We start from the raw sequence: 26,306 nt of genomic DNA, 5'->3' as shown, positions 1-26,306 counted from the left end.
CTGAGCGCGCGCATCTGCGAACGGGGACCGTGGAGCGTGGCGAGAACGGGCAGGCCCGTGGGATAGGCCAGGCGCCGGGCTGCCCCTCCGTCCCGAGGTCCTCATTCGCTTGCTTCTCACGCCCTGTCCCGGTTTTGCAGGTGAAGAAACCGAGTTTGAGGTACCCGATAGCATTGCGAATACTGCGGCTGCGTGGCAGGGGAGGGTGGACGTTTAAATTATCGCCATTTCAAGGCTTTCTGAGCAAAATGCTAGGGTCGCGATCAAGTGCGTGTGGCCCTAGTAATAAAGTATTGCCTTTGCCTGCGAGATTTAACTTTAAAAGTGTTGCTTTGTCTTTCATCAGAGTGGGGAACCCGGCAGGGCACAGATCGGCTTTGGGAGGTGGGGGTGGCGCCGAGATTGAAAAGCGGGTCGAGAGGCGCAGCGTCCCTGAAGGTGGGGCCGCCAGGCTCCGCCGCAGTGTCTTCCTCCTGGAGGAGATGCAGGCAGGGCGTGCAGGGTATTTTCGGAAAGTAGGGCATTTTGGAAGCATTTCGTCACCGCGCAGTCGGAGAGGCTGCGCTCATCTGCAGCTCGGGGAGACGGCAGTGCCTGAGGCCACCGGGACCCTGAGAGGCGTGGCGCGGCCCGGGACCCCGAGCGACCTTGGCGCGCCGCGCGACCTTGAGACCTGCGTTCGCCTCAGTTGCCCCCTCAGCGCAGTGGGGAGACGCCCTGGCGGAGGGCGGCCTCTTGACCCTCGCACTCCCTCGGGCTCCCGCAGGCCACCCGGGCTATCCCGAGAGCCCACCCCCTACTTCCTCCGGACGCCGTGTCCCCGGCCCCCGCACTCCACCCCACGCCGCAGAACCGCGACGGAGCCCGCGGGCGGGAACCTGCTGGAGAACGCCAGCGCGCACGCGCACCTGCACTCCCACCCCAGCCCCAGCGCCCCCTCTGCCCATAGGTCAGGCGCATCGTCACTCTGGCCTATGTGCGGTCGCCATTGGCTAGGGCGGCGGCGCGCGACCGACTATGGGCGGAGCCCAGTCCGGCTATAAGAGGGGCGGGCGCCAGGGCTCGTGCCGCCTTGCAGACGCCGCCGCCGCCTCGGTTCTTCCCGCGCCCAGCCATGGTCAACCCCACCGTGTTCTTCGACATCGCTGCCGACGGCGAGCCCTTGGGCCGCGTCTCCTTCGAGGTGGGGCGGGCGGCGGCGACGGCGGCGGCGGCGGCTCGGCGCTCCTGGTGGGCCCGACCGGGGGGCGATGGGGTGGGGGCAGCGGCCCAGGGGCCCGGGCGGGCGCCCGTCTGAGGAGCGCGGCGCCATTTCCTGACGAGGGGCCATTTTGGGAGGCCGGGGGCGGCGGGCAGACAAAGGCGGCGGGGGAGGGGCGGCCGCGCCCTTCCGGGCGCGCACGTGCTCGCACCGCGAGCCGTTGGCCGCCGCGCGCACCGTGGGCCCTGAGGGTCGGCAACGCCCCAAACGGACGGCCGGCGCGGGCGTCGCCCGCAGCGCTCGGACCCTCGCCTGGCTCCTCCAGGCCGCCGTACCCGAGGGCGCCTTTCCCGCGCCGGCCTAGGCGAGCGCAGCCTCCCGGGACTGGGCCCCGCGTGACGCGGCGTCCGCGGCGGTCCGAGGCGTGCGGTGGAGCCGACACGGGCCTGGCGGAAGCGAGCTGGCGCCGCGGCCCGCCCCCCCGCGGTGACGACGCCCGTGGGAGGGCCGCGGCCCCTGAGGCCCAGGGCGGGGGCGAGCCCGGCCGGCAGATGCGGCCCCGGGCGCGGTCTTCTCTTGGGCCGCGTTTCACCAGCCGCCGGCGCTCGGGGTGGGGCCTTGTCCGGGAGCCGGTCCCCGCGTGCAGTCGGCCGCGTCAGACCGAGGCCCCGTCCCAGGCCGCGCGTCCGCCCCGCTGGGAGCGGCGGGCAGCTGTCAGGGGCCCACGTGGAAACTTGGCCGGAGCGAGCGCCTCGTAACGCGTTAGTGTCGGGTTAGCCGCGGGGCTTGGTGGAAACGCGATAGGCGCCCCCGCGGGGCTCGGCAGAGGCCCTGCTGGGCGGCCAGGGTCGGAGGGGACGTGGCTGCGGGTGTGGGAGAGCGCGGTGCTTTTGTCAGCACGCCGGCCCCGCGGGCAGCTGCGGCAGGCGCCGGTCTCGGTGCGTTTCGTGCCCCGCCGCCAGGCAGGGCCCCCGGAGACCCCGAGGCGGCTGCTTCCCTAACCCGTTAAAGCCGCGTTAACACCCCGGAGGTGGCGGCGCCCTCATTGCCGCCGACTGGCCGGGCGGCAGCAGGGCGGCTGTTCCTGGAAGCCGCTCCGCCGTTCGCGCCGCGGTGGGGAGGCGGCGGATACGTGAGAAGGAAGTGTCGTAACCCTCCCGGGCTCCCGCTCGCTGTTGGGAGGCTTCGCACTATTTAAGTCATTACGGGCTCTGGATGTTTGGCGTGTCCTCGGCGCTCACGTTGCCTCACTCACCCCCGCAGGACGGTAAGGCTGCCCGGAGCACTTGTTACTTGGGATGCGCAGTAACCGCTGAAGCATTGCTTTGTAGGGAAGAAACGAGTATGATTCGGAAGCCCCCAAAGACTTGGGGCGTTGGTAATAAAAGATGTAAGCACGTGTTACTTTTCTTTTACAGCTGTTTGCAGACAAAGTTCCAAAGACAGCAGGTTAGTTCCTTTAAAGTTTAATGAGGCAGCCCCGTTTTAATTCGGTGTGTGGTGTGTACATACATATACTACTACTGTGTTTTTGTTTTGTTTCTTTTTTTAATAGAAAACTTCCGTGCTCTGAGCACTGGGGAGAAAGGATTTGGTTATAAAGGTTCCTGCTTTCACAGAATTATTCCGGGATTTATGTGCCAGGTATGAAATGTACTGATTTTGACTTGGGTTGTTACCTTGCTTTGGGATTAGATGTGTACACATGAGCTGTTATTTTTCCATTTTGGTTTCACTTAAACCTTCTGGTCACCTGAGGCTTGAGTTTTGAAGTTTGAACCTTGCGGGCTTGGCGTGCGCCCTGATTATGTTGCAGAAGTGACAGGTTTCTGTTGCGTTCACAGGGTGGTGACTTCACACGCCACAATGGCACTGGCGGCAAGTCCATCTATGGGGAGAAATTTGATGATGAGAATTTCATCCTGAAGCACACAGGTCCTGGCACCTTGTCCATGGCAAATGCTGGACCCAACACAAACGGTTCCCAGTTTTTCATCTGCACGGCCAAGACTGAGTGGTAAGGGCATAAGCAGGCAGGGCAACCAAGGAACACCTAGTCCTTTTATTTAAATTAGCATGTGACCGGTTGGCGTTTTATATAAATGTACACACATTAACTTACTGATTTTAGCGAGCGGAAACTTCATGGTTTGTTGTTCTATGTGTTTGTGCGTTCATTGGTTGATTGTTCAATGTGTCCTGAACGGGGATCAAACCTGCAACCTGGAATGCTGGGACAATGTTCTGACCAACGGAGCTCCCTGGCCAGGGCCAGAGAATCTTAGCCACCTTTTTGGGTCCGTTGTGTTCCCTCCTCCTCTAGGCAGAAGGATAAAATAACGTTTCCGGTATTTAACGAGTCCACAGTAGCTACTATTAAAGGCTGGGAAAGCCCTTTCTGGCGTTCCCCTGGGTGTGCTGCATGGGGGTGTGGGGTGGGCACTATTGCCGTCTTGATGCACATTGCAAGGTGCTTGTTATCTCTGGTCTGGTGATGGCGATTGCTCTCTTTCTAGGCTGGACGGCAAGCACGTGGTCTTCGGCCAAGTGAAAGACGGCATGGACGTTGTCACAGCCATGGAGCGCTTTGGGTCCAGGAATGGCAAGACCAGCAAGAAGATCACCATCACTGACTGTGGACAACTCTAATACATTTGACTTGTTTTATCTTAACCATCAGACCATTCCTTCTATAGCTCAGGAGAGCACCCCTTCACCCCCCACCTGCTTGGAATGTTCTATAATCTTCGTGCTCTCGCCACAGTTCATTGGGTTCCGTGTTTTCCTTATCCTTTCCAAGTCTAGCTGGATTGCAGAGTTAAGTTTATGATTATGAAATAAAAACTAAACAATTGTCTGTCCTTGTTTGGGTTAGGGTTTTATTTTAAGCAGCAACAGGTTACTTAGAAGGCAGCCTTGCCGTTTGCTTTAACTTGAGTGCTTTGTTGTTTGGTTCCCCAACCTAAGGACTGAATGTCACGGAGGATCCCCCAGGTGAGCCGTGAGCGGGGCACTGAAGGTGGAGGCAGGATAGGGAAAGACAAGTGGCTGGGAGCAGCGCTCGGCGAAGGAAGTTCCCGCCTGGCCCGTTGGGAGGTCGGTGTCCAGGTTCGCGCCGCCGCAGATCGAATGTCCTGTGAGGGCGCGCCTTGAGGGGACCCTGTGGGGCGTCACAAGGTGATGGGTCTTAGGGCTCTGATGGTGGAACAGCTGGAACTGTTTGCTTTGAGGAGGCAGAGCAAAAGGTTTATCATAAAGCACAGACTATGAAATGGACAAACGAGTCTGATGGCAGAAAAACCCGGTGCCTGAGGCTGTGGGGCCTGCGGGAGGCGTCCTGTCCCGGAAGTCGCAGGCCAGGGAACCTGTCCAGTCATCGCAGGTCTCCCAGTGCCTCCCTAAGGGCAGACCTGACCGGCCTGAGCCGTGGGATCTCACTGAGATGAGGCCCTTCCCCAGGACTTTGGTTTCCTCCAGAGTCGAGTACAGACGTTGAGCGCTAGGAGTGATCTGCGCGTGGGCCAAAGGACAGTCCACTGGAGGTGCCGGCCAGGAACGCCCCTCAGTCACGGCAGCACTTCCCAGCTGGCCGACGTGTGTGCGGGCTCGGTCGTGCCAACACTTTCCATTTCAGCTTGACCAGTTGGTGGCCTGAGGTTGGATTCCCTGGTTGGTTCCTAAGTCACTACAATGGTTTCCTCCCTGCGTGGACTCCAGTTCTCTACATTTCCTTGTGCTCTGGGTGGTAATGAGCGCACGTGAACATGGACATCGATTAGCTCAATCTTTGCTCCTGTAGTACAGCTGCCCCCGAACTCTGGCGCCGGGCACACCAAGTTCCTGGAGGACAGCTTCTCTGCAGGCTGGGGATGGGGGGGGGATGGTTTGGGGGCGATTCAAACGGGTTCCATTCCAGCTCACCGGCTGCACAGCCTGGTTCCTAACGGGTCTGCAGCGGTCCGGTCTGTGGCCTGCAGGTGGGGGCCCCCTTCTCTAAGAGACAAGGCCTACGGGTGACCATGTGCACCGAATCGTTACTTTGGAGGTGCAGTCCAGGTTCCTAGAGTTGAACAGTTCCGTTTCATACGGGGTAGTAGGATGGCCCAACCAGGAACATCCTCAATGACTTAACTGAAAACCAGGCAAAGAAGAGGTTCAAGCAAGACCTGTTCACCCCGCCATTTCTCCCGGTTCAAGGCAGTTGCTAAGCTCTTACGGACACCCCCAGAAAATGCCCCAGGCTGACATTCCGTAAATCACTTCCACAGGGCCTGCTCTGTTCATGGGGTGGTGAGGGTTCAGTGTAGAGCGAGCACTCTCGCAAGTGCCTAGCACGTGTGTTACCGGTTTGTTGAGCGTGAACCCCTGGGGTTTTCTCCAGCTAGTTCAGTGAATCCCAGTGCCTAGTGCCCAGAAGAGGCTCACAAATACTGAGTGAAAACTGAAACCTGAACATAGAACCTGATTGGTTGGTTTTTCTGGAATTAGGAATTTAATGTTTCATTATGGAACATACATACAAAAGCATATTTACAGGTATCTACTGCTGCATCTCAAATGACCCCAAAGCTTAACGACTAAGCAGTACCTCAGTGTCTGTGGATCAGGAATCTGAGGACGGCTCGGTTGGGTCCTTTGCAGTCGAGGTGTTGGCCAGGGCCTTGCGCCCAGGGCTCCACGGGGAAGGACCTGCTTCGTAGTGCGCTCGCCCGGGTGTTGCACGGCAGGGCTGTTCTTGCCACAAGCGCTCCCTACCCGGCAGCCTGCTTCACCAAAGCATGCAATCCCGCAGGCAGTGGGGTCCAGCAAGATGACAGTCACTGTCTTACAACCTGCCACGGACCTGGCGTCCGTCACTTTCGCTGTGTACCGTTAGAAGCCAGTGAGTCGCGAGGTTCAGCCCATGTTCTAGGACGTGTACACCAGGAGGTAGGGACCAGCGGCGGCCATCCTTAGAAGCTGCCTAGTGCAAGTATGGAAGACGGAGTGTGAAAACCGGAAACGACCACCAGCTTGTCCAGCATCTCCAGTTGCCCAGAAGCCCCCTTGGGAGTCGTCCCCCCCCCCCGCCGTTGCTTATTTTCTTCCCTCACCTGAGGCAACCATGATTCTGATTTTCGTGTTCTTCAATCTCTAGCACATAATGTGTGTCCCTAAAACGTGTTTAGTTTTGAAAAAGTGAAAACCAAGCAGGAATCTGTGCAAAGAAAGGGTAAATTGGCACTGTGTGCTGACGGTACAAGGAGAAGGCAAGAGGAGCAGCGTGTGTGGGTCACAGTGCGGCCTCAGCAGCCCAAGAGCACACGGGCCACCTCCAGGGAAGCCAGCCAGGGGCGCTGCCCAGGAGGCGGGCTCACCAGTGCCCTTATCACACACACCTCGGAAAGCAAGCAAAATCCATAAAATCCAGAGTACCTGGTGGTCCCTTCTTCAGAGTTCCTCCAGGAGTCCTAGGTGCTTTTAAAATTAGCTTTATTTTATTGCTTAAAGATATTTATTATAGAGAGAGGGGAAAGGAGGGAGAAAGAGGGAGAGAGACATCACTATTCAAGACATAGATACGTTGATCGGTTGCCTCTCCCACGCCCCCAACCGGGGACCTGGCCCGCAACCCAGGCCTGCGCCCTGATTGGAATCAACATGGGGACCTTTTGGTCGCGGGTCGGCAGTCAACCCATTGAGCCACACCAGCCAGGGCAAAACTAACTAATAAAGGTATAATTTACATGCAATTAGAAGGTCTTTTATAAGACCCCTCCCCTGTCCCCACACCCCCAGAATCCAACTTAGGTTCAAATGTTGCATTTTATTATGAAGTGTCTTTAGTCTTTTTTAATCTAGAACAATGCTTATTATTTTCACATACTGTAATTTCTATTAAGAACTTTATGGAGATTATAATTTATACACTATAAAATTCACCCTTTTTAAAAGTACAGCCCTGGCCAGGTAGCCTAGTTTATTGGAGCATCGTCCTGCTGAGCCAAGGTTGCAGGTTTGATCCCTGGTCAGGACAAATAGAACAGTCAAGCAGTGAAGGCGCCGATAGGTGGAGAAACAACTCAATCTCTTTCTCAATCTCTCTCTTCCTCCCCCCCTCTAAAATCAATAAAATTATAATATATATATGAAGTGTAGTGTCCAAAAATAGCAAGATAAGAAAAAGAACAAAAAAACAAGGAAAAATACATAAAACAAAAAGTATAGGAATCCAAAAATTCCTAATTTTGTTTCTGCTACAGGTAAGAAAGCCACGTTGCTTCCACAACATTCCAACGCAGTGAGCCACCCTGAGAGCGCGCGCCCTATCAGCACAAGTGTCGGCGGTTTCGCCCTGGGCGAGGGTGCAGGCCTGCGTGAGCTCGTTGGGCTCTAAGATCTGAAAGGGCGTGGGTATTGCGCACTCAGCACAGTGTTTCCTGTGTTGTCACCTCTTGCATAAGAACGAGCAACGAACCATAAGAAGTCAACTCAGGAGCCTCCTGCACATCTCGCCAGGGATCAGGAGGTGACGCTCTGTGTCGAGCAGTTGTGAGGGGCTTCTTTGATAAAGTGGGAAAGAGAAGCTGGATTAAGGGGTGTTACTCGCCAGCAGCAAGTGTCGTGTGAGGAATGGCACCAAGGAGTTCATCGGAGGAGAGGAGCCTGACCAAAAAGTGTGGCCTGGGGTGGGCATTCGGGAGCGTTTCTGCTGCATGGGGTTCAGAGGTGGGGGAAGGGGGCCGCACAGCGATCTCCTTGGTGCCTAAACCAAAAGGGCAGTGGTGGCCCCTGTGCCACAGCCCTGGGCGGGGCTCCCATCTTTCCCGGTGAGCAGCGCACGGGCATTCCCTTCCTTTCCAGATCTGTGAGTTGGGATGCCCAAGGGCAGGTGGGCTCAGGAAACTCTCTGTCAAGTCCCAAAGGCCGTGTCCTGCTGTTCCTCCCACAAGGGTGGGTCTGGGTTGTTCTTCAGTAATGCACTCGGAGGTTTGGCTGGAAGAGGGGTCGGGGTCCCGTTAGGCAGTAACCAGCCAGCCTGAAAGGCCTTGCTGTGGGCGCCGACGCTGGGTCGGGGGAGTTCAGGCCTCAGGAAGCCTATGTGGTCCAGGTGCAGCCCTTGTTCTGTGCCGGGTGCTCCAAATATCGAACCTGCGTTTGGGCAAACTGCGATTTTTCTTTGGCAATCTTTTTAAAAAGATCCTATTTATGTATGTATGCATTAATTTATCTGAGAGAAGGGAAAGGAAGGAGAAAGAGGAGAGAAACATGTGCAAGAGAAACATCAATCAGTAGCCTCTTGCACGCCTCCAACAGGGGACCTAGCCCGCAACCCAGGCGTGTGCCCCGGCCGGGAATCAAATCTGCCACCTCACCCTTCACTCCGCAGTCCCGTGCTCAACCCACGGAGCCACGCCAGCCGGGGCTTCTGTGGCAATCTTGACGCAGGGCGGCCACAGAACTTCCATTTGTGCAGCACACAGTGCCTGACCCTGACTGCTGTGGCTCGGTTGGGCATTATCCCACAAAGCGAAAGGTTGCAGGTTTGATTCCCGGTCAGGGCACATGACTGGATTGTGGGTTCTGTCCTCGGCCCCAGGTCTGGGTGTGTGAGAGACAGCCGATCAATGTTTCTCTCCCTCCCTTCCCCTCTCTCTAAAGAGATTTAAAAACACACACACAACAACAACAACAACAATAACAAAGACCACGCAGTGCCCAGCGTCTGGGAAGTGCAGCACAGTGGGGAGGTCTGTCTGCCCGCCCTTCCCCCTCAGCGAGGGCATTCAGGGAGCCGGGGCAGCACCATCTGAGTGCTAACGGTTTCCAGGCGGGATCTCTCTCTTTCATTGATTTTAGAGAGAGAAACATTGATTTAGTTTTCCTCTTACTGATGGTTCATTGGTTGATTCTTCCGTGTGCACTGGCCTGAGACTGGACCGCACCCCGGCGCGTCCCGATGGCTCTCTAGCCGAGGCCACGCGGCCAGAGCTCTTGCTTCCCTCTATTAATGGTTGCTATTATGGGTGAAGTAGCTCTACAGGTTGGGCAAAAGCAGGTTTACAGTTGTTCATATGGAAAAATATATCATACAAGAATAAACTGTTTTGCATACTCACAATTGTAAATCTACTTTTACCAGCCTCTTCATTATCAGGGGAAGTTCTTGAATTAAGAATGTCATGGTTCTCAAGTTCAATCAAGTTGAATAATTTTTTTTCAAGTTAAAGTCATCTTTTTTATTTTTTATGTATTTTTTTTTATTGTTGTTCAAGTTCAGTTGTCGCCATTTGCTTCCCACCACTCCCCCCGCCCCGGCATCTCCCACCCCCAATCCCGCCCCTTGGCTCCGTCCGTGGGTCCCTCGTACGTGTTCCTCGATGACCCTTCCTCTTCTTTCCCCCATTACCCCCTCACCCCGCTGCGTCACTGCCAGTTTGTTCTTTATTTCCACGTATCTAGTTATGTTTTGGAAGATGCGGGACGCGTCACGAGTCTGCGTGTCACCCTTGCGCAGGGGCCATGCTGATCTCTGTGTATCGTCCCAATTTCAGTGCATGTGCGGCCGAAGCGGGACTCACGTTGAATAATTTGAAAAACAAACCCAAAAACCCAGCTCGTAGCCCTGGCTGGTGTCGTTCAGTGGACTGAGCGCCAGCCCGTGATCCAGAAGGTCGCCAGTTTGATTCCTGGTCAGGGCACAGGCCTGGGCTGCGGGCCTGAGGCGACCTAGCGATGTTTCTCTCCCTCTCTTTCTCCCTGCGTTCCCCTCTCTCTGAAAATAAATAACATCTTTAAAAAAAACAACACAAAAACAAGCTCATAGAGAAGGTGGGTGGTTTCAGGCTGGCGATGGGTGGGGGGTGAAATGGGCCAAAAGGCATAAACTTCTAGTCATGAAACAGGGAAGCCATGGAGCCTCACGCGCAGCAATGTGACTAGTGAAGGACTCTATTTCACATTTTGGAAGTTGGTAAAATCCATCCTTAATCTCAAATACGTAAAAGAAGCTACAACGCCGTTATTCTCTGCAGCGTTTGCAATCTTGCTCCCCAGCACGTGTCGCAGGTTTGGCTCAGATAAACTCTCATGTTCTCAAGAAAATTTGGGTAAGGGTGGATCTTAAAAGTTATTTTGCAGGATATACAAAAACGAAGTCATTATGTTGTGCACCTGAAACTAATATAATCCTCTATGGCGATTACACCGTAAGAAAAAAAGAACCATCACAATGAATTCAGCCACAGGCCCGGAAGCCGGCGGGGTGACATTTCCCGCCCCTTCGAGCCGCGTGCTCCTGGGTGGCTGCGAACCGCCTGCTGGAGTCACCTTTCCCTCCCAGACATGGTTTCACGCTGCGCCTGACCCTGGCCTTCCCCACATGCACCCCCAGGCCTAAAACTTAAACACCCTCTCCTCTGAGGGGCTACCGCACGCCTCGGTGCTGTGCTGCCCCACGTGCGTCCGGAAGTATTTTAACAATTTTATGCATCGGTTAGAGGGGGTCTTTGAATATAGAAAACGTCCTTTTAAAAAGCTTTCTTTTACAGGTGCCTATTCCAGAATTACAGGTGAAATACGAAGGCCGGGCCCCGCGTTAGAGGAAAGGGCGGCGCACAGACGAGGCAATGTGGATGGTCGGGGCGGGGCCCGGAGCACCCGCCCCAGTGCTCGGCTTTTTTTTTTTTCCATTAGAAAACAAAACAAAAATCCTGAGGACATCGTGGTCAACTACACTACCAAAAGAAAACAGATATTTGCAGCAATGATCTAGAAATCTCTAGTAAAAGAACCCCATTCTCTGTTGATTATTGCCTTTTCTATTGCTACTTTGTCTTCCAAAAACGATTAAAAGTTCACACGGGGATAACTGTGGGTCCCCTCCATAGAGAAACTTGTTCAGTCCTGGCTGGTGTTACTCACTGGACTGAGCGCCGGCCTGCGACCCGCAGGGTCGCGGGCTTGATCCCCAGTCAGGGCCTAGGCCTGGGTTGAGGGCCAGGTCCCCAGCAGGGGGCGCGCCAGAGGCAACCACACGTGGATGTTTCTCTCCCATTCTTTCTCCTTCCCCTTCTCCTCTCTCTAGAAATAAATAAATAAAATCTTTTCTAAAAAATTAAAAAAAAAAAACTTGTCCAATATATGCTCAGAGACAATGATGCAGAGAAATCTGAACCGCGCGCTGGGCAGGAGTGGGGAGGGGCCGTAGGAGGAGGTTGCCCGAGGCAACGGTCAACAGCCGGGGCCGCGATTGGCTGGGAAGTTGAACGCCCCAGAACACACGGCATTGTGGGCCGGAGAGGCTGGAAGTGGAAGAAGCGCGCCCAGGCTGCGGGCCGGCCGGCCTGGCTCCCCGGCTCCCCGGCCGTCTTCCCCGGGGACGCCTGGATGCTCGAGCGCAGCTGCCCGCGTTTCCCAGCAGAAGGTATTGTGGGTGGGAAGGAGCTCGCGGTACAGCCCGGGGCGGGCTGGCCTGGGTGGGGCGAGGGCAGGGCTGTTCTTCTTTGGGGTCCTGGGGGCACGGGCTCCGAGGCAGGAGCCTGCCCTTCTTCCAGAACTGTGGGGCTTTAATTTAATGTCTTCCGTTGCTTTAGTTTGCAAACTAGCCCGACAGGAATAAGATAATTAAAACATAACCGGGGGGGGAAAATGGCGAGAGAACGCAGGTGTTACGAGTTGAGTCTTAATTGGTAGGTTTAAGTGATTAAAGCTGTACCTAAAGAGTTTAAAGAGTTCAGCCTTAATTGATAGGCTTAAGTGACTAATTCTTGTGGAAAGGTGTTAGTTCCAAAATTGCGAGGTTTTTGAATAAAGACTCCTTTCCTTTAGCACCAAACATTTGGCCGGAATTTTGCGCGGAGGGTGGGGCCGGCAGCAGGACCCCGCTGCCTGTGCCTGGGGCTGGTGGACCCGAGAGGCCTGCGGGATCCCAGGCTCGGGGGACCCTCCGCGCGCCCGCTCAGGCCCTGGTCGCCCAGGCGCGCCTGGCTGGTGCGAAGGACACGGGGCTGGGAGCGCGGTCCCGGTGAGGCCCGCCCGGGGAAACCGTCGTGCGGGGCCCGCGGTTGCTGGTGAGCGCTCCGTGGGGTGATGGCGTCGGGGGCGCCGGCTTTGTCCCTGTGTTCGGAGGTTCCTGGACTTTCTGGCTGTAGCTCCCGGCGGCCCGTGCGGGCAACGAGAGCAGTTCTGCGCGGGCTCCCGGGGGCCCGCCGGGCGGGATTCTGGCGGGCGGGGGGCCCGTGCTGCCGTTTCCCACCGTCCAAGGGGCGTTGGCGGATCCTTGAAGCTCCGTGTGGCCCCGTACGTGTTGGGTCGTGGCGGAAGGTGGCCGGGCATGGCTCCCTGCTGCTGCGCGACGATGCACTTGAAACCGTGCTGCCGACAGCTGGACAGACGGGAGGAAACCCGCGCTGTCCCTGCGTTGATGTCGCTGCGCAGTAGGGTCTTGCCAGGGAAGAGGACCCGCTCGCTGGTGCAGAGAAGGGAGGCGCCTCAAAACCTCCAACTGTCAGCAAGACCCGGGGTGGGCCGGCGCCATCCGCGGGGGGAGCTCTTGTCCGGCCTCGTGAGCCCGAGAGCAGCAGGGACGGCAGCCCCTCACCCACGAGCCACCCCGTGGCGCCCTGCCCTGGGCGGCGGCGGCGGCGTCGGGGCCGCGACGGGCAGGGAGGCGCTGGCGCGCGGCCCCCACCGGCCCGCACGGACGAGGCAGGCGCTCCCGGTCGGATCCACGGGGAAGCACATGGTGTCGCCCAGCCGTTACTTTTGGGAAAACCAAAATGCACCAAAAAGTCCCTCTAAAGCTGTTTAGAGGAAATATAGGGAACAGAGGAGAGAAAGTTAAATGGCATGAGGATGCATTCGGTCCAATCCACAATTAGAGGTAATTCTATAGGATGAGTCAGTTTCTTCAAAAACTTAAATTATAAGGAAAACAAAGAGTAGAGAGAAACGTATAAAAAGGAACTTGAGGTATCCACAAAATGAAGGGATCTTGTCCGGATTCTGGTTCAACAAGCCGGCTGAGTGCAGCTGAGGGACAGGCAGGGCTGCAGCACCGAGACCGGGGGCTGACACCCCGAGACATGCTGCTTCCTTCCGCCCGCGGCCCGCGGCCCGGGGGGTGGCCTGCGAAGTGTCCCCTCTTGAGAGACTCCGAGGCGAGCGGACGCCGAAGCCCATCCGCCCGAGCCGGGCTCACGCGGGCCCTGCGGGGCGGGCTCGTGGGGGGAACACAGGAGAAAGCGACCCGGCCCCAGGGCGCTGCTGACTGGGGGGGCGGGTACACAGGTCCCTTATACTGTTCTGTTGTTCTGCAGTTTTGAAAATCTCCATAGTAAAGTTTTTGTTTTGATAGTGTTGCATTATAAAACATTAAAAAATGTTTTCATGAAGACTTCCAGGCAGAAAAATATTAAGTACCACTAACTGGTAGATTAAATTTTGTAAGTTACTTAGAAACTGACAGAAAAATAACTGAAAAAAATATTCAGTACAAATTACTGTCACTGTCTCAATTAAAGACCACTAACAGTCTGAATTTTAAGCCAAATTTAACTTCAGTTCTACGTAAGCTTGTGGGCTCTGAAGTCAGGCAGATCTAGGTTCGCACCTCGGCTCCGCCGCCTTCTGTCAACCAAGCGCTGCCTCTTGGCAAACCGATTCGTTTCTGGGGGCCCCAGGCTCCCGTCTTTAAAGGGGGGGGCTGTAAAATTCCTGGTCAGGGACGCCCTTGGCACAGGCCCTGCCACACAGAAAAATGCTCCCTAAGTCAATACTTCCCCTATCCTGTTTCAACAATTCCTTTAAAAAAAAAAGATTTTATTTATTTTTAGAGAGAGGGGAAGGGAGGGAGGGAAACATCAATGTGCAAGAGACACATCGATAGATTGCTCTCACCCGCCCCCACCTAGGGACCTGGCCCGGGACCCAGGCCTGTGCCCTGACCAGGAGTTGAACCAACGACCCTTCGGTTCACAGGCCGGCGCTCAGTCCACGGAGCCACACCAGCCAGGACCTGCATTAACAATTCTCTGTGCAGTTTCACATTCTAACAGCTGTGAAATTGGGACGCATCTCGTTATTGATGGCGTATCACGGTTAAGGGGCGGTTCTTCTTTCTTTAGTGTTGTGTCAGGTAATGCTGTGCGCTCGAAGTGGGTGGCATCTGAGATTCGATATAATACAGTTATTAATCATGGTCAAACTGCAGTCCCAACTTCTATTTTAAGATTATTGTGAATACATAACCGATTTGGTATTTTAAAAATTTCAAAGTATGAGCAAAATATTTCCCACACATCACAAACAGAAGTTTTGAGACAAGTTATTTTTGTAAAAAATGGTTTATCAATTCCATTTTTGTATAAAACCCATGGGAGAAACCCAGCCAATCAACACACCACTGCTGACACGTGAAAAGGTACTTTTATCAAACTCTAAGAACGTACAAATGTTTCCTTTACCATGTCTACAGTAATTGTCTATGCTTTTCCATGTACTGTGTTTAAAATTCCACGTTTCCCCATTACTTCTTCGGCCCCAGTTACAGTACAGCGATGGGGAGTCGGAGGGGTGGTGAGACCAGCTCTCTAAGCTGTCTTCTGCTGTCCCTTCTTCCCAATCAGAGACTTGTGGATGTGAGGGATCACGCCTGGAGTAAGAGAGAAAGAAACGGAGTATCAAAAAGAATGTTAAGCTGACTGCATCTGACCATTTGGAGGCCTCAAGCCAAAAAGAACAGTTATACACAGAATGAAATTTAACTAAGTACCTCTCACGACTATTTGTGTTTAAGTGTCCGCACAGGGGGGCCCCCACCTCAGGGTCTGGGAACCCCTCTAGGACTTTATGTAACATGACGTGATTTTGTGTGCTTTAAAAAAAATTTTTAGTCTCACCTGAGGATATTTTTCCATTGATTTTAGAGAGAAAGGAAAGGAGAGAGGAAAACACTGCTGTGAAAGCAAAAGACTGATTGGTTGCCTCCTGTACGCACGCCAGGACCTGGGAGCACCTGGGACCGTAGGCACCTGAGCTGGGGAAGCAGCTGCAGCCTTTCAGTGCTGGGTCCACTCTCCAACCGACCGAGCCACACCGGCCAGGGCTGGTTTTATGTGCGTTTTGGGAGAAGAGTAACCACAGCTTTCAGGAGGTTCTCCAACGGTGACCCAGAAAGGGTTAAGGGACACCAACTCGCCTCTCACCTTCACTCAGCGCTGATTTTCAAGGGCATCATATTAAGCAATTCCTCAAGGTCATTTTTCAAACATAGATAATGAGCCACGGGAGGTATGTTAAACACCAGGCTTTAAGTATCAGGTATGAAATTTAGATAAAGGACTTGTTCTGTGGAGAAGGAATATTTATTCAGATGGTAATGAAAAGAAGCCTAGAGTTGTAATAAGACTTAACACTTTAGAATTCAAATTTGTAAGCCTTCTAGTTAGCCGAGGAAGTGCACTGGGTCACTGATCGGAACCATTCATTAGGCAGAAAGGCCGGCACCAATCTAGACCAGAGAGACAGGGATACGCACCGCCCCCAGCTATGGTGGCCTTGATAAGAGAATCCAACTCTTCATCACCACGGATCGCAAGCTGCAAGTGGCGCGGAGTGATCCGCTTCACTTTGAGATCCTTGGACGCGTTGCCTGCCAGCTCCAGCACCTGCAAAGCACCAGGGGGACAGCACATCCAACCAAGGGTGAAATGCGGCAGGATTTGCTGTGCACTTGCAATTAGAGCTAAAAAGATCACTACAGCATCTGTGCGTGAAACACACAAAAACGCAGAGAAACCAACAGCACGTTTTTCTTTTTCGTATTTTTATGAATCCTGGGGTATTAATACTCCTCCACAACAGATCTGGCATTGAACAGGAATATAAACATATGAACAAGTCCCATCAAATATATGTCAAAAACAATCAGATCCTTGAGAACAGAGATTCTGTCTTTCCTAAGCGCCCTTGTCGTTCATGGAGGAGAGGTCACAGGAATGCCCATAAATTCCAAAAATCATTTTTTCCTATTTTCCTAATGCTCTTACAGAGCTCTCATTTCGTTTGGCCTATTAATGTCCATATCCTGCAAGAGCACAGAAACTTGAGCAAAAAGCTATTTCTATAGAAAGAAGGCCAAAGGATGGTGTTATTCTGTAACCAATGTTCTAAGTGTGAACATCTAGAAAGGTCATATATTTTCATATATTCCTGTGGCCTATTTTTGTATAGCCCTTAATGGCTCGAATTTATTTCTTAGGACTAGTAGAAAAGGTAAATTTAAAAAATTTTTATTCAGGAGTCTTTAACATCCCTGGGCCCTACAGTCTGTACGCAATAAACCAGAAGCCCTTTATTCTACAAGGGAGATTTTTAACTGGAGGAATTCCAGAGTCCCAGCTGGCCACAGAAATGCACTTCTAAATTGTTTTTTATTTTGCCTCCGTAGACTACAATGGCATCATGAAACCTGTGGTGGAACACAAGTAACTCCACAGAACCTCCACGCTTAACAGCAGCGGGGAGCCCCGTGCACCTGAAGCGACGGGCACGCTTTAAAATCCTCCAGAACCCACCTCGCTCTCCTGGCATCGCCCTGGCCTGGCACCAGTGTCTTCTGAAAGCTCCCGAGGGACCCTGGCGGGAAGCCAAGGGCGAAGAGTGATAACCTCCACTAATGACTAAGCCATTTTCTCTACCTCTACTGATGAAGACCCCCAACGTACACATCTGAAAACATGGTGACTGCTTATGGGTTTACTGTCTAGTCTTACCCTAACACATTATAATCGAAGTTTCCAAGAATACAGAAAATGGGAGTTAGACGGGACTCAAACATCCTGAGGCAGAAGACTGTCCCCGCAAGTGGGCAAAGTGTGCAGCTTTCGGAAAAGTCTGAAGCTAAAGAAAAACAGGTGTGAGGCCGCTAAGGCAGGAGGGGGGGAGAGGTTCTCCACCAGACCCGCACTGCCAGAGCGAACCCCCGGTTCACGGCCGAGCTCCAACGACCGGTAATTCAATCTTCAGTCTCCAAAGGGACACAGTTGACCTGGCGAGGCTAATGGAATGACAGCAAGAGAGCATTAACATTCAGGCTGAGCCTAAGTCTCTCACGTGACCACCTTCCTTCTGTTTCTGCTGGGCTGGCTACCCCTACACATGGCTTGCTGGGACCACGCTCCACGAAGCTCACGGAGCTTCACAGCTGCCCGTGTCTTCCTTAGGAGAGGCTGGGATGGGGGAGGGGTGGTCTGTGACCCAGCAATTAAAAACTCTTGCCTAAGTAACTTACCTTCCTGAAAAGTGAAACAGCATGATAGAGCATAGGATGCATATAACCAGGCGCAGAGCCAGAATGATTCGTTCTTTTATCAAAGTTCATATATTTGCGATTTTAACAAATGTATCATCACACTCGCAAAGTTCCCCTTCCCCAAATCTTTAAGAGATTGTACTGTAACTTCCATTGATTGTATACATACTTCAGAGTTCACTCAGTAGTATAGTATTTACATTTTTACACTCCTTTGGCAGTCACTTAGAAATATGGATTGCCGCCCTGGCTGGTGGGGCTCAGTGGAATGCGCGCCAGACTGCAAAGCAAAGGGTTGCCGGTTCAATTCCCAGTCAGGACACAGGCCTGGGTTGCAGCCAGGTCCCCAGTAGGGGGCGTGCCAGATGCAACCCCACATGGATGTCTCTCTTTCTCCTCTCCCCCTCCCCTCCCCTAAAAATAAATTTTTAAAATCTTGAAAAAAAGATTGCCAACTGTTGCTTAACTTTAGAAACGAGGCACACCGAGGTTCTTTTTGACACTGGTACTGAGGAACAGGCTGATTAAAGGCATGTCTAAAACTGCCAGCGAGTAGATGTGTCTTTAGTTTCAAACACATATTTCATGGTGCCAGTCTTTTCCACTTTAGAACTTTTGGACTTCCTGGTCTTAACATCCCCCACACACCTCCGCAGTGAGGTACTCCAGGATTGCAGCGCTGTACACGGCTGCAGTGGCGCCGACCCTTCCGTGGCTTGTGGTGCGAGTCTTCAAATGTCTGTGGATGCGGCCCACGGGAAACTGAAAGAGACACCGTCTGAATGGGAGGCACTGAAGTCTTAGCATCACACCACTGAGTGTAATCAAAGGCAAATAATATGAATAAAGCATGAAGTTAAAAAATTCGGTTACTCCTATTAGAAGCCCAACCTGCCTGGCAACTACCTATTCCAAGGGCCTGTGTGTATGTCCTAGTATTTAGCCCCAAAGCTTAATGCCTGCCGTTGCCCTCCTGAGAAGAGAATCAAGTTAAAAGGACAAGAACCACCACAGGGTTTCATGAATTAGTTTCTTCGTAATACGGCGTGTCACTGTAAAATGAAGAGAAACTCTGCTGTACAGCCAACTGTACATCCCATGTGGCCTCGCGATTGTTTTCGTATCTGCTTAATTCCTTCACATAACAGCCCCGTGTGACTTGGAACCTCCAACTCCCAGCCCCGGCCCCGGCCTGTATTTCCTCGGTGTCAAGGGCTGACCCGAGGGGCACCGCCATTCTCTCATCTTGACTCTGCTTCCGAAGGTGGGTCTCCTCCAAAATGCCCTAATCCCCCTGGTCTACGCCCCTGCCAGCCTCTAGGACATTCCTATGGACCTTCCTCACCCTGTACGCGCCCCCCATTCCGACAGCTCCAATCCCTCCTCTCCTCGCGCTCCTCTCCCTCGGCTTCTAGCTACAGCCTAGGTCCCTTCAGAGACGCAAAATGGAAAAGCAAATCCGGAACTACTTCCTCATCACCCATTTTCTCCCAAACATGGCTTCTGATTAGCAGTTTTGTGGTGGTGGTGGTTTTTTTTTATTAACACCATTCCTGAAGGTCAGCGTTGACATTTTAACGACCAAATGTATTAGCCGCCTCTAGATGGCATCCTTAAGGAGAAAAGGGTTTTTATGAGGCGGTACCTTCCTTCCCTAAGTAATTCTGAGCTCCCTAAGAGCAGGATCCATGCCTCACTCAACGATGCGTCCTCAGCGATCAGCATGTTGTCTGACACACAGTAGGACCTCAAAAACCATTTCTTCTTGGGTTGCGATTACAGAATTCTGATACTAACTCCAAACTCTGACTCCTCCCCAGTCTTTGCTGCATGTCTCCCGGGGGTTACGACACTCCTCGTGTGCGGTTCCATGTTTTACTTGGAAACACACTCAGAGCATGAGTTACCAATTTTAGAGAATTGATTTTAAATTAAATTCTTTCAATCACCTCTGTTGGAAAACTGGACTCAAATCTACAGCTTTCGGACATTGTCACGTGGATGTACTGATGGAACTTCAAAACGACTCACTTAAATTCTTAAATCTTGTCCCCCCCCGCCCCCCGCCCCCGTGTCCCTTAGTTCTAAGGGTTACAGAAGCCTCCGACTTTCCTCTCAACACGCCCTCTCCCCGCACTTTGTGGGAGCACACACGTGACTCCCATTTCCTACCTGTCCCCCTGAATCCAAGCATGTACCACCCTACTCCTAAACCACCACAGCAGCCCCCCTCGGACCCCCACCCCCACGGCAGGTCGGTCCCAGCCGAGGTTCTCACGCTGCACCCCTCGCGTCCGCGGCGCCTAGACGGCGTCGGCCTCTCGCAGGAACGCCTCCCGCGGCTCACCGCTGCCAAGGACACAGAACCCGAACCTCGCAGTCCGGCCTTCACGCCTCCTGTTTACCAAGCGTCTCATATATAGAGGCTGATTCTTACTCATCCAGAAAAGTTTTAGTTTGCATATTAAAGGTGCAATTATTCAAACAGATGCAGTTTGAAAATATTTAGTGTTTCAAGTTTATCACTCAGTTTAAAACTAAATCTGATGGGGAAATATTCAGAGGACTAACAGATAATTCGTTATTCTACCAAAAATTCCATGTCATCCTGAAAGTTGACACACTACTACAAATGCCTTCTTCAACAGAAAAACCACAGAACGCTCATTTCAGTGATACGATTTATAAAAGAATCAGGAACATAATTATAATCTAGAAACAACAGAGTTTAAGAGAGAGAAATTACCAAATTAAGACCTCTTCATACTTTGTTTGGAAACAGAGAATACAAATTAAAAGATAACTGCTTCATGATTTAACTTTTGACCAATCAATCTCATTATTAATGATCATTAGTACATTTTTGTAATTAATGAAACATCTGTTGGTCATGAAATCACAACAGTAAATGACGTTATTTAAAATGAATTACAGCGTCGTGGATACGTTACCTGTAGCCCAGCTCTCTGCGAGCGAGACACTGCCTTAGCCTTGGCCTTCCCACTGTCCTTTCCAGCTTTGCCTCCAGCCTACATGAAAAAAGGCTCCAGATGAAGATGCTATTTCAAAACTAGTCCGGAAACTAAGTGTTTTCTTTCTAGTTTTACTTTAGTTAAAAACATCTAGCACTGGTTGGTGTGGCTCAGGGGATTGAGTGCCAGCCTGTGAACCAACAGGTCCCTGGTTTGATTCTTGGTCAGGGCACAGGCCTGGGTTGCAGGCCAGGTCCCCAGTAGGGGGCACAAGAAGCAACCAGTCGATGTTTCTCTCCCTCTCTTTTTCCCTCCGTCCCCTCCCTCTAAATATAAATAAATAAAATCTTTTAAAGAAATCTAGGTGATTCTCAATTTTATATAATGATATAACTATATATAAAATATACATAGCAATATACATGTATTTTATCACCACTTATTAATTTATATAAAAATGAGGTAAAAGCTTAAATACTTGTTTAAAAAGACTTTGCTAAAAATTTGACCATATTTTTTCAAATTCCAGACTGAGGAATATTTTTTTTAATTAATTTACTTTTTCAAATGCATTTGCCTCTGCCAACCCCCCACCACTTTCCCTTGCCCCCTTCCTCCCTCCCTCCCTCCCTCCCTCCCTCCCTCCCTCCGCTCTTCCCCTTTGGTTTTGCCCATGAGTCCTTGCTCTATGTTCCTTGACTTTCCCCTTCCCTTCCTTTTCCCCGCCCCCCCCTTCCCTCTTGTCTCTGTTGGTTTCTTTTCCTTCCAGTGTTGCTGGTCTTATTTTCCTTGCATCTTTGTATTGTTGGTTAGGTTCCACTTAGAGGTGAGATCATATGGTATTTGTCTTTCCTGAGGAATATTTATTGTCAATGTAACTATTATGCTGGAAGTGTTTCAAATGAAATAATTTTTAAAAATGTCAACATGTAATTTCCACAAAAATAGAACTTAGCTCTTCTAGGAGTAAAAAAGAAGCATGTAAAAAAATACCCTAAAAATGGTGAACACAGAGTTATCCTATGATCCAGCAACTCCACGTCTAGGTATATACCCAACAAACTGAAAGCAGGGACCCGAGCAGACACTGTGCACCCCTTTTCACAGCAGCATTATTCAAACAGATGAAAGGTGGAAACAGCCCAAGGGTCCGCTGATGCGGAGATAAACAAAATGCGGCCCACACGCACAGTGCATGAGCATTCAGCTGTAAAAAGGACGGAAATTCCTACACCGGCTATGGCATGATGAACCCTGAAGACATTCTGCTGCATGAAATCCGCCAACCAGAGACGGACAGTATCGTATGATCCCGCCTGCATGAGGTTCCTAAGTCAAAATCATTGGGACCGGAAGCAGGCGGTGGTGCCAGGGCCGGAGGAGGGGACGGAGTTACGGCTCGAAGGGCACAGGGCTTCTTCCGCTTCGGAAGGTAGCGGAAGCTCTGGAGGTGACTGGCAGGGATGGGTGTACAACAAGAAATGCACTTCATGTCACTAAATGTACACTAAAAGTGGTAAGTTTCATATCATTTGTATTTTACAATTAAAATAAAGACTTTCAAACTTACACTCCAGGGGTTAAACAAATACTACTTTCAACTGACAGAGAAGAAACATTTCTCGAATAGGACATGGTACATAAAATGCAATGAGATACAGCAGGTCCTTGAACAACACCTTTTTAAGAAAAAGGTTTTATTTGTTTATTTTTAGAGAGAGGAGAAGGGACAGAGAGAGAGGGAGAGAAGCTTCCACGTGAGGGAAACATCAATTGGTTGCCTCTCAAGCGCCACAACCCGGGAACCAGCCGGCAACCCAGGCCTGTGCCCTGACCAGGAACCGAACCGGCGACCTCTCAATCTGCAGAACGAGACGCAACCCACTGAGCCACACCAGCCAGGGCTTGAACAACACCTTTAGGTTCACCATTATCTCGTTATCACATCAAATAACTTACATCAACTAGCCTATGGTAGTATTGGTTTTGTTACACATTTTGCTTAAAGTTGCAGAACCTTTTCAACAAATGAAGTTCAGATGTATGCTGATAAAGAGCAACCCAGAAAACATTTCTTTGTGAAAAACCTAAGATGTCTGTGAGTGGAGTGAGCTCGTTCGTGTAGACGACAGTGTGCGTGCACGTGCCTTCCACGAGGTCGCACATTAAGGCAGAGAAGGGATTTTTGCCCCCGGGGAGGGAATACTGAGGATCTGACGAGAAGGAAACTAATGTTCCCTTTTGGGCTGAGTTCACCATTTAAATTTATTATTTCTTCACTGCAAACAAAACAAAACAAAACATCTGTTAAAAGAAGAAATGAGTTTACAAGATTGGCTGTTTGAGGTCTGTATTTTTGAAGTAGAGGGTAAGCACTGAATGGCATTTCCTCTTTGTAATGTTTTCCTTAAAAAAAAAAAATTAAGTTAAAAACCAACTGTGTGGGCCTGGCCGGGTGGCTCAGTCGGCTGATGGCCAGGGTTGCGGGAGGGCCGGGTCCCGGGTCAGGGTCAGGGTGAGGGACACGCGGATCAGCCAGTGAAGACACGGAGGAGTGGAGCAGCAAACTGATGTTTCTCTCTCCCCCTTCCTTTCTCTCTAAAATTTTAAAAAAAAATAAAACCGACGACATACAGTCCTCCTAAGTGCATGTCTCAGTTAATGTTTATCTCCGAAAACGACACGTCAAAAAGCAAAAGCTGTGGCAGGTATTGGAAGCAAGAAAGCCCAAGAACTAATTCCTACCACTTTCAGCGAGAACAGAGGATCTTTAGATTTCTCCAGGATGCCTTGTATATTTTAATGATTTCTGACCATACTTCTATATTAAAAAAAAAAAATTCTGCATACTTTTATTTCTGAGGTCAGGACAAGTAACAATACTCACTTGTTCCTCTTTCAGCTGTCTGCGCTGGTAGAAAACACTTTAGAACCCTCTCAACTACTGCAGTTTAAGCTTCTAATCACTGTATCTCTAGGAATTACGAACTAAGAACTATCACTTAATTAAAAGCCACCAACTGCAAAAACACTGCAGCCTTCCCAGTTTTCTTAAGCAATTTTATCCTTACTCTTTCACTCCATCAAATTTGTTTTACCTGTTTGCTTTCTGAGAGCAGACGCGAAATCAGTTTTCAGAAACCATAATGCATTAAATGGACTATTTGGAGACTCCAGATACACTTTTGACACTGAACCAAGTCAGACTTTTGTGGTATCACAAATACCGACAGCAACTGCTGTCTTTCCCTAACTCGCTCGACCTCTGCATACTAATTCGAATATGCGCGATGACCGCCCGAGAAGCCACCAGCACCCGTCCGTCTTCCCTTCCAAGCGCCGAGTCCGGACGAACCCGGGTCAGGCGTTCGGAGGGAAACACACCTGCGGCAGAGCAGGCGCGCACTCCATCCCGGACACCCGCGCAGGGCTCCAACGGGCCGGGCTAACTTCCGCTCGAGTTTAAAACCCTAAGCGCTTGGATGACAACTCAGCGCCTCCGGTATTTTTAGCTGCCGGTAAAGCGACACCGGGCTGCAGCACATCGCAGTGCGCGCGTGATCACGGAGCGCACCGGCGGGGCTGGGCGGACCGACGGCGCCTCGCACGCCCGCGGAAAGGCTTCGGCACCGGCGCCGCACGGCCCCACGACGAGGTAGAGACCCGCGCGTCGCCGCCGAGCGCAGCGTCCCGGCCACAAAAAGCACCACTTAGCACTCGGACTCTCTCGAGGGCTGTGCAGGTCGGGCCGCCAGGCCGCGGCCCGCCCGCCCGCCGGCCGCCTCCCGCCCCGCCGCCGCCGCCACGGCGCGCTCACCATGGTCTCGGCCGCTCCCGCCCTCGCTCCCGCCGAGCCGCCGCTGCCGCCGCTGCTACCGCAGCACCGACCGCCACCGCTGCCGCCACCGCCGTCGCCGGACAATAACCGGGGCCCGCCTCGCGCTCCCCCGGCCAATGGCCGCTCGCCTTGCTAGTTTGAACCCCGGCGGCCGCCCAATCGTGCGTATCCTTCTAGTTAGTCCCCGCCCCCCAGTACCGCCTCCCTAACGGCTGTTTGTTTTTGCACACGGCACGTGGGGGCGGGGTCTCCAGCCTCAACACGGACGCGCCTGTGCGCGGGAGGGGGCGGGGCCAAGAGCCGCTCTCCGCCTGTGTCCGCGGCTGAGCCTGATGAACGGTGAGACGGACCAGTGAGAGCGGAGGGCTGGCGGAAATCACCCAATGAGAACATCGCCCGTGAACAAGTGTGGCGGGTCTCCAGGAACGACAGCAGGACTCGCCAATGAGATGAGACTGGAGGCGGTAGAGGATTTTCCCGCGCGTTCGCGGCGTCTGCTCCCTGGCTTCTCAGAACTGTTTGCAAGAGAGGGGCGGTGGGCGACGCTTCTTCCCGCGGGTTTCCAGGCTTGTTAGTGTAGCGGGACCCGTATAGCGGAGGGCGCTGACGCCTGGCCGGCGGCTCTTCTGAGCGCCTTCCTTCCGGCGTTAGATTAGCTGTGGGGACACTGGGCGAAAAGCAGAGGCGCTCGGAAGCGGCCGCTCCGACGCTGAGAGACAGAGGGCGGGCGTGTCGGCTCACGGTTCCCGCAGGCCGACCGGGAGCCGGCTTCTCGGGCCGTGTCTCTCCCGCTGCGGCCGTGAGCCGATCCGTGTTTGCACGGTGCCTTTCCGTGGCCGCGCCAGGCGGTCCAGGGCGGGGCCCGCCGCCCACTGGGAGGTCTCCAGGCTGACAGTTCAGAAGTGTCACCAAGTGGGCGGACCTGTCCCCTAGTGCGAAAGACCTAGTGACAGGAGGAAAGGTAATGCGTTGGAGGAGATGAGGGCTGAGGTGAGAAGGGAAGTCCGAGAATCGGAGGCGTGGGGAGAAATCTGGAGGGAGACTGAGGTGTTAACGGGCCGCCCGCGGCGTAGCCCGGGCTCGCCCCGCGCCTCCTGGCGCGCCGGTGGCCTTAGGAAGGGGTCTGAGCGACCTGCCGGGACCGTCCCTGGGAGCGGTCCCGCTCGTGGGCAGGTGTCGGCAGACGGAAGCAGCGGGGGTGCAGCGGGGGCGGGGCGGGGTAGCGGGGCTCCGGGAGGAACCATGCTTAGGCCCCTGAAGCGGCAGCGCCGTGTGTCCGTGCAGGGACCGAAAGATGGCTGGTGTCGCCGCCTTCTGCGGTTTTTTGTGTCGTCGCGACTGGACCCCTCTCATCACACGTATTCACTCCCTCGAGTCTGCGTTCCCTTAGCCTTTGCCTTTCCCTCCCCGGTCAGAAGCCCCTTCTTAACCTTCGCTCCGCCCTCCACTCGTTCTAAATGCCGATCTAAGCCTCTTTGCCTGAACCTCATCTTCTCTCGGTCAAAATGCAAATCCTGAGCGCGGCGTGGCCACGCTTGGCCGCTGCTCGCCTCCGCGCGTTTCCTGGCTTTTGCCTTCGCTTTCATTGGAAACGAACCCCCATCTCAGCTCTCGCGGGCTGTCTCTTAACCACCCCCCGGCGGCCTTCCCGCCTTCCTCACCGGCGACACGGGGACGTGCCCCCGCCAGCCCTCCTCGTGCCGCGGGTACTGGCCTCCCTCGGACACAGAACCAAATGCCCGGAAATGTCTCCTGGGGAACGACGGGAACGAGTAACACTTCTGGGTGCGGGAATTTGCACCCAGACCACTGCACTGCCGGGTGTGTGACCTGGGGCCGGGGGCTGGGAGTAGAACTTAAACAAGCCGCGCCCATCTGACAGGTTCCAGGGATGCGCGAGGGGGTCCGTAGCCCTGGACGAAGCAGGTGGTAAACGTCCAATGAATAACTCCTGACAGGAACTTCATTTGATCTCCACTCTCCGCCCCTCAGCATCCGTGT

At 53.0% G+C, this 26,306-nt stretch overlaps 2 protein-coding genes and 1 non-coding gene across 4 annotated transcripts; 1 reads left to right on the top strand and 2 right to left on the bottom strand.

The window, feature by feature from the left end:
- The first annotated feature begins 1,066 nt into the window (after nucleotides 1–1,066).
- On the top strand, nucleotides 1,067–4,058 carry PPIA (peptidylprolyl isomerase A). Its single transcript, XM_054571291.1, has 5 exons — nucleotides 1,067–1,183; nucleotides 2,620–2,650; nucleotides 2,757–2,845; nucleotides 3,046–3,218; nucleotides 3,718–4,058. Exons 1-5 carry the CDS (start codon nucleotides 1,115–1,117, stop codon nucleotides 3,848–3,850), a joined length of 495 nt encoding a protein of 164 aa, XP_054427266.1. The 5' UTR covers nucleotides 1,067–1,114; the 3' UTR covers nucleotides 3,851–4,058.
- Nucleotides 4,059–9,653: 5,595 nt separating this feature from the next.
- Nucleotides 9,654–9,762, bottom strand: LOC129068948 (U6 spliceosomal RNA). Its single transcript, XR_008528972.1, has one exon. It is a non-coding gene; the product is annotated as a U6 spliceosomal RNA (small nuclear RNA).
- A 4,745-nt stretch (nucleotides 9,763–14,507) lies between these two features.
- LOC129068930 (histone H2A.V) lies at nucleotides 14,508–24,410 on the bottom strand. Of its 2 annotated transcripts, XM_054571400.1 has the most exons (5): nucleotides 24,285–24,410; nucleotides 20,447–20,524; nucleotides 18,144–18,257; nucleotides 15,720–15,849; nucleotides 14,508–14,834 (listed from the first exon to the last, which is right to left on the bottom strand). In XM_054571400.1, exons 1-5 carry the CDS (start codon nucleotides 24,285–24,287, stop codon nucleotides 14,773–14,775), a joined length of 387 nt encoding a protein of 128 aa, XP_054427375.1. In that variant the 5' UTR covers nucleotides 24,288–24,410; the 3' UTR covers nucleotides 14,508–14,772. The 2 variants fall into 2 exon arrangements, with proteins under 2 accessions (XP_054427375.1, XP_054427376.1); XM_054571401.1 differs by lacking the exon at nucleotides 20,447–20,524.
- Nucleotides 24,411–26,306: the final 1,896 nt, after the last annotated feature.

Source organism: Pteronotus mesoamericanus, unplaced genomic scaffold (assembly GCF_021234165.1).
Source record: "Pteronotus mesoamericanus isolate MK-2021 breed Mesoamerican mustached bat unplaced genomic scaffold, CSHL_Meso_final contig_220, whole genome shotgun sequence".
NCBI classification, from domain to species: Eukaryota; Metazoa; Chordata; class Mammalia; order Chiroptera; family Mormoopidae; genus Pteronotus; species Pteronotus mesoamericanus.
Note: the sequence above shows the minus strand (reverse complement) of the source record. Positions and strands in the feature narration are given on the sequence as shown.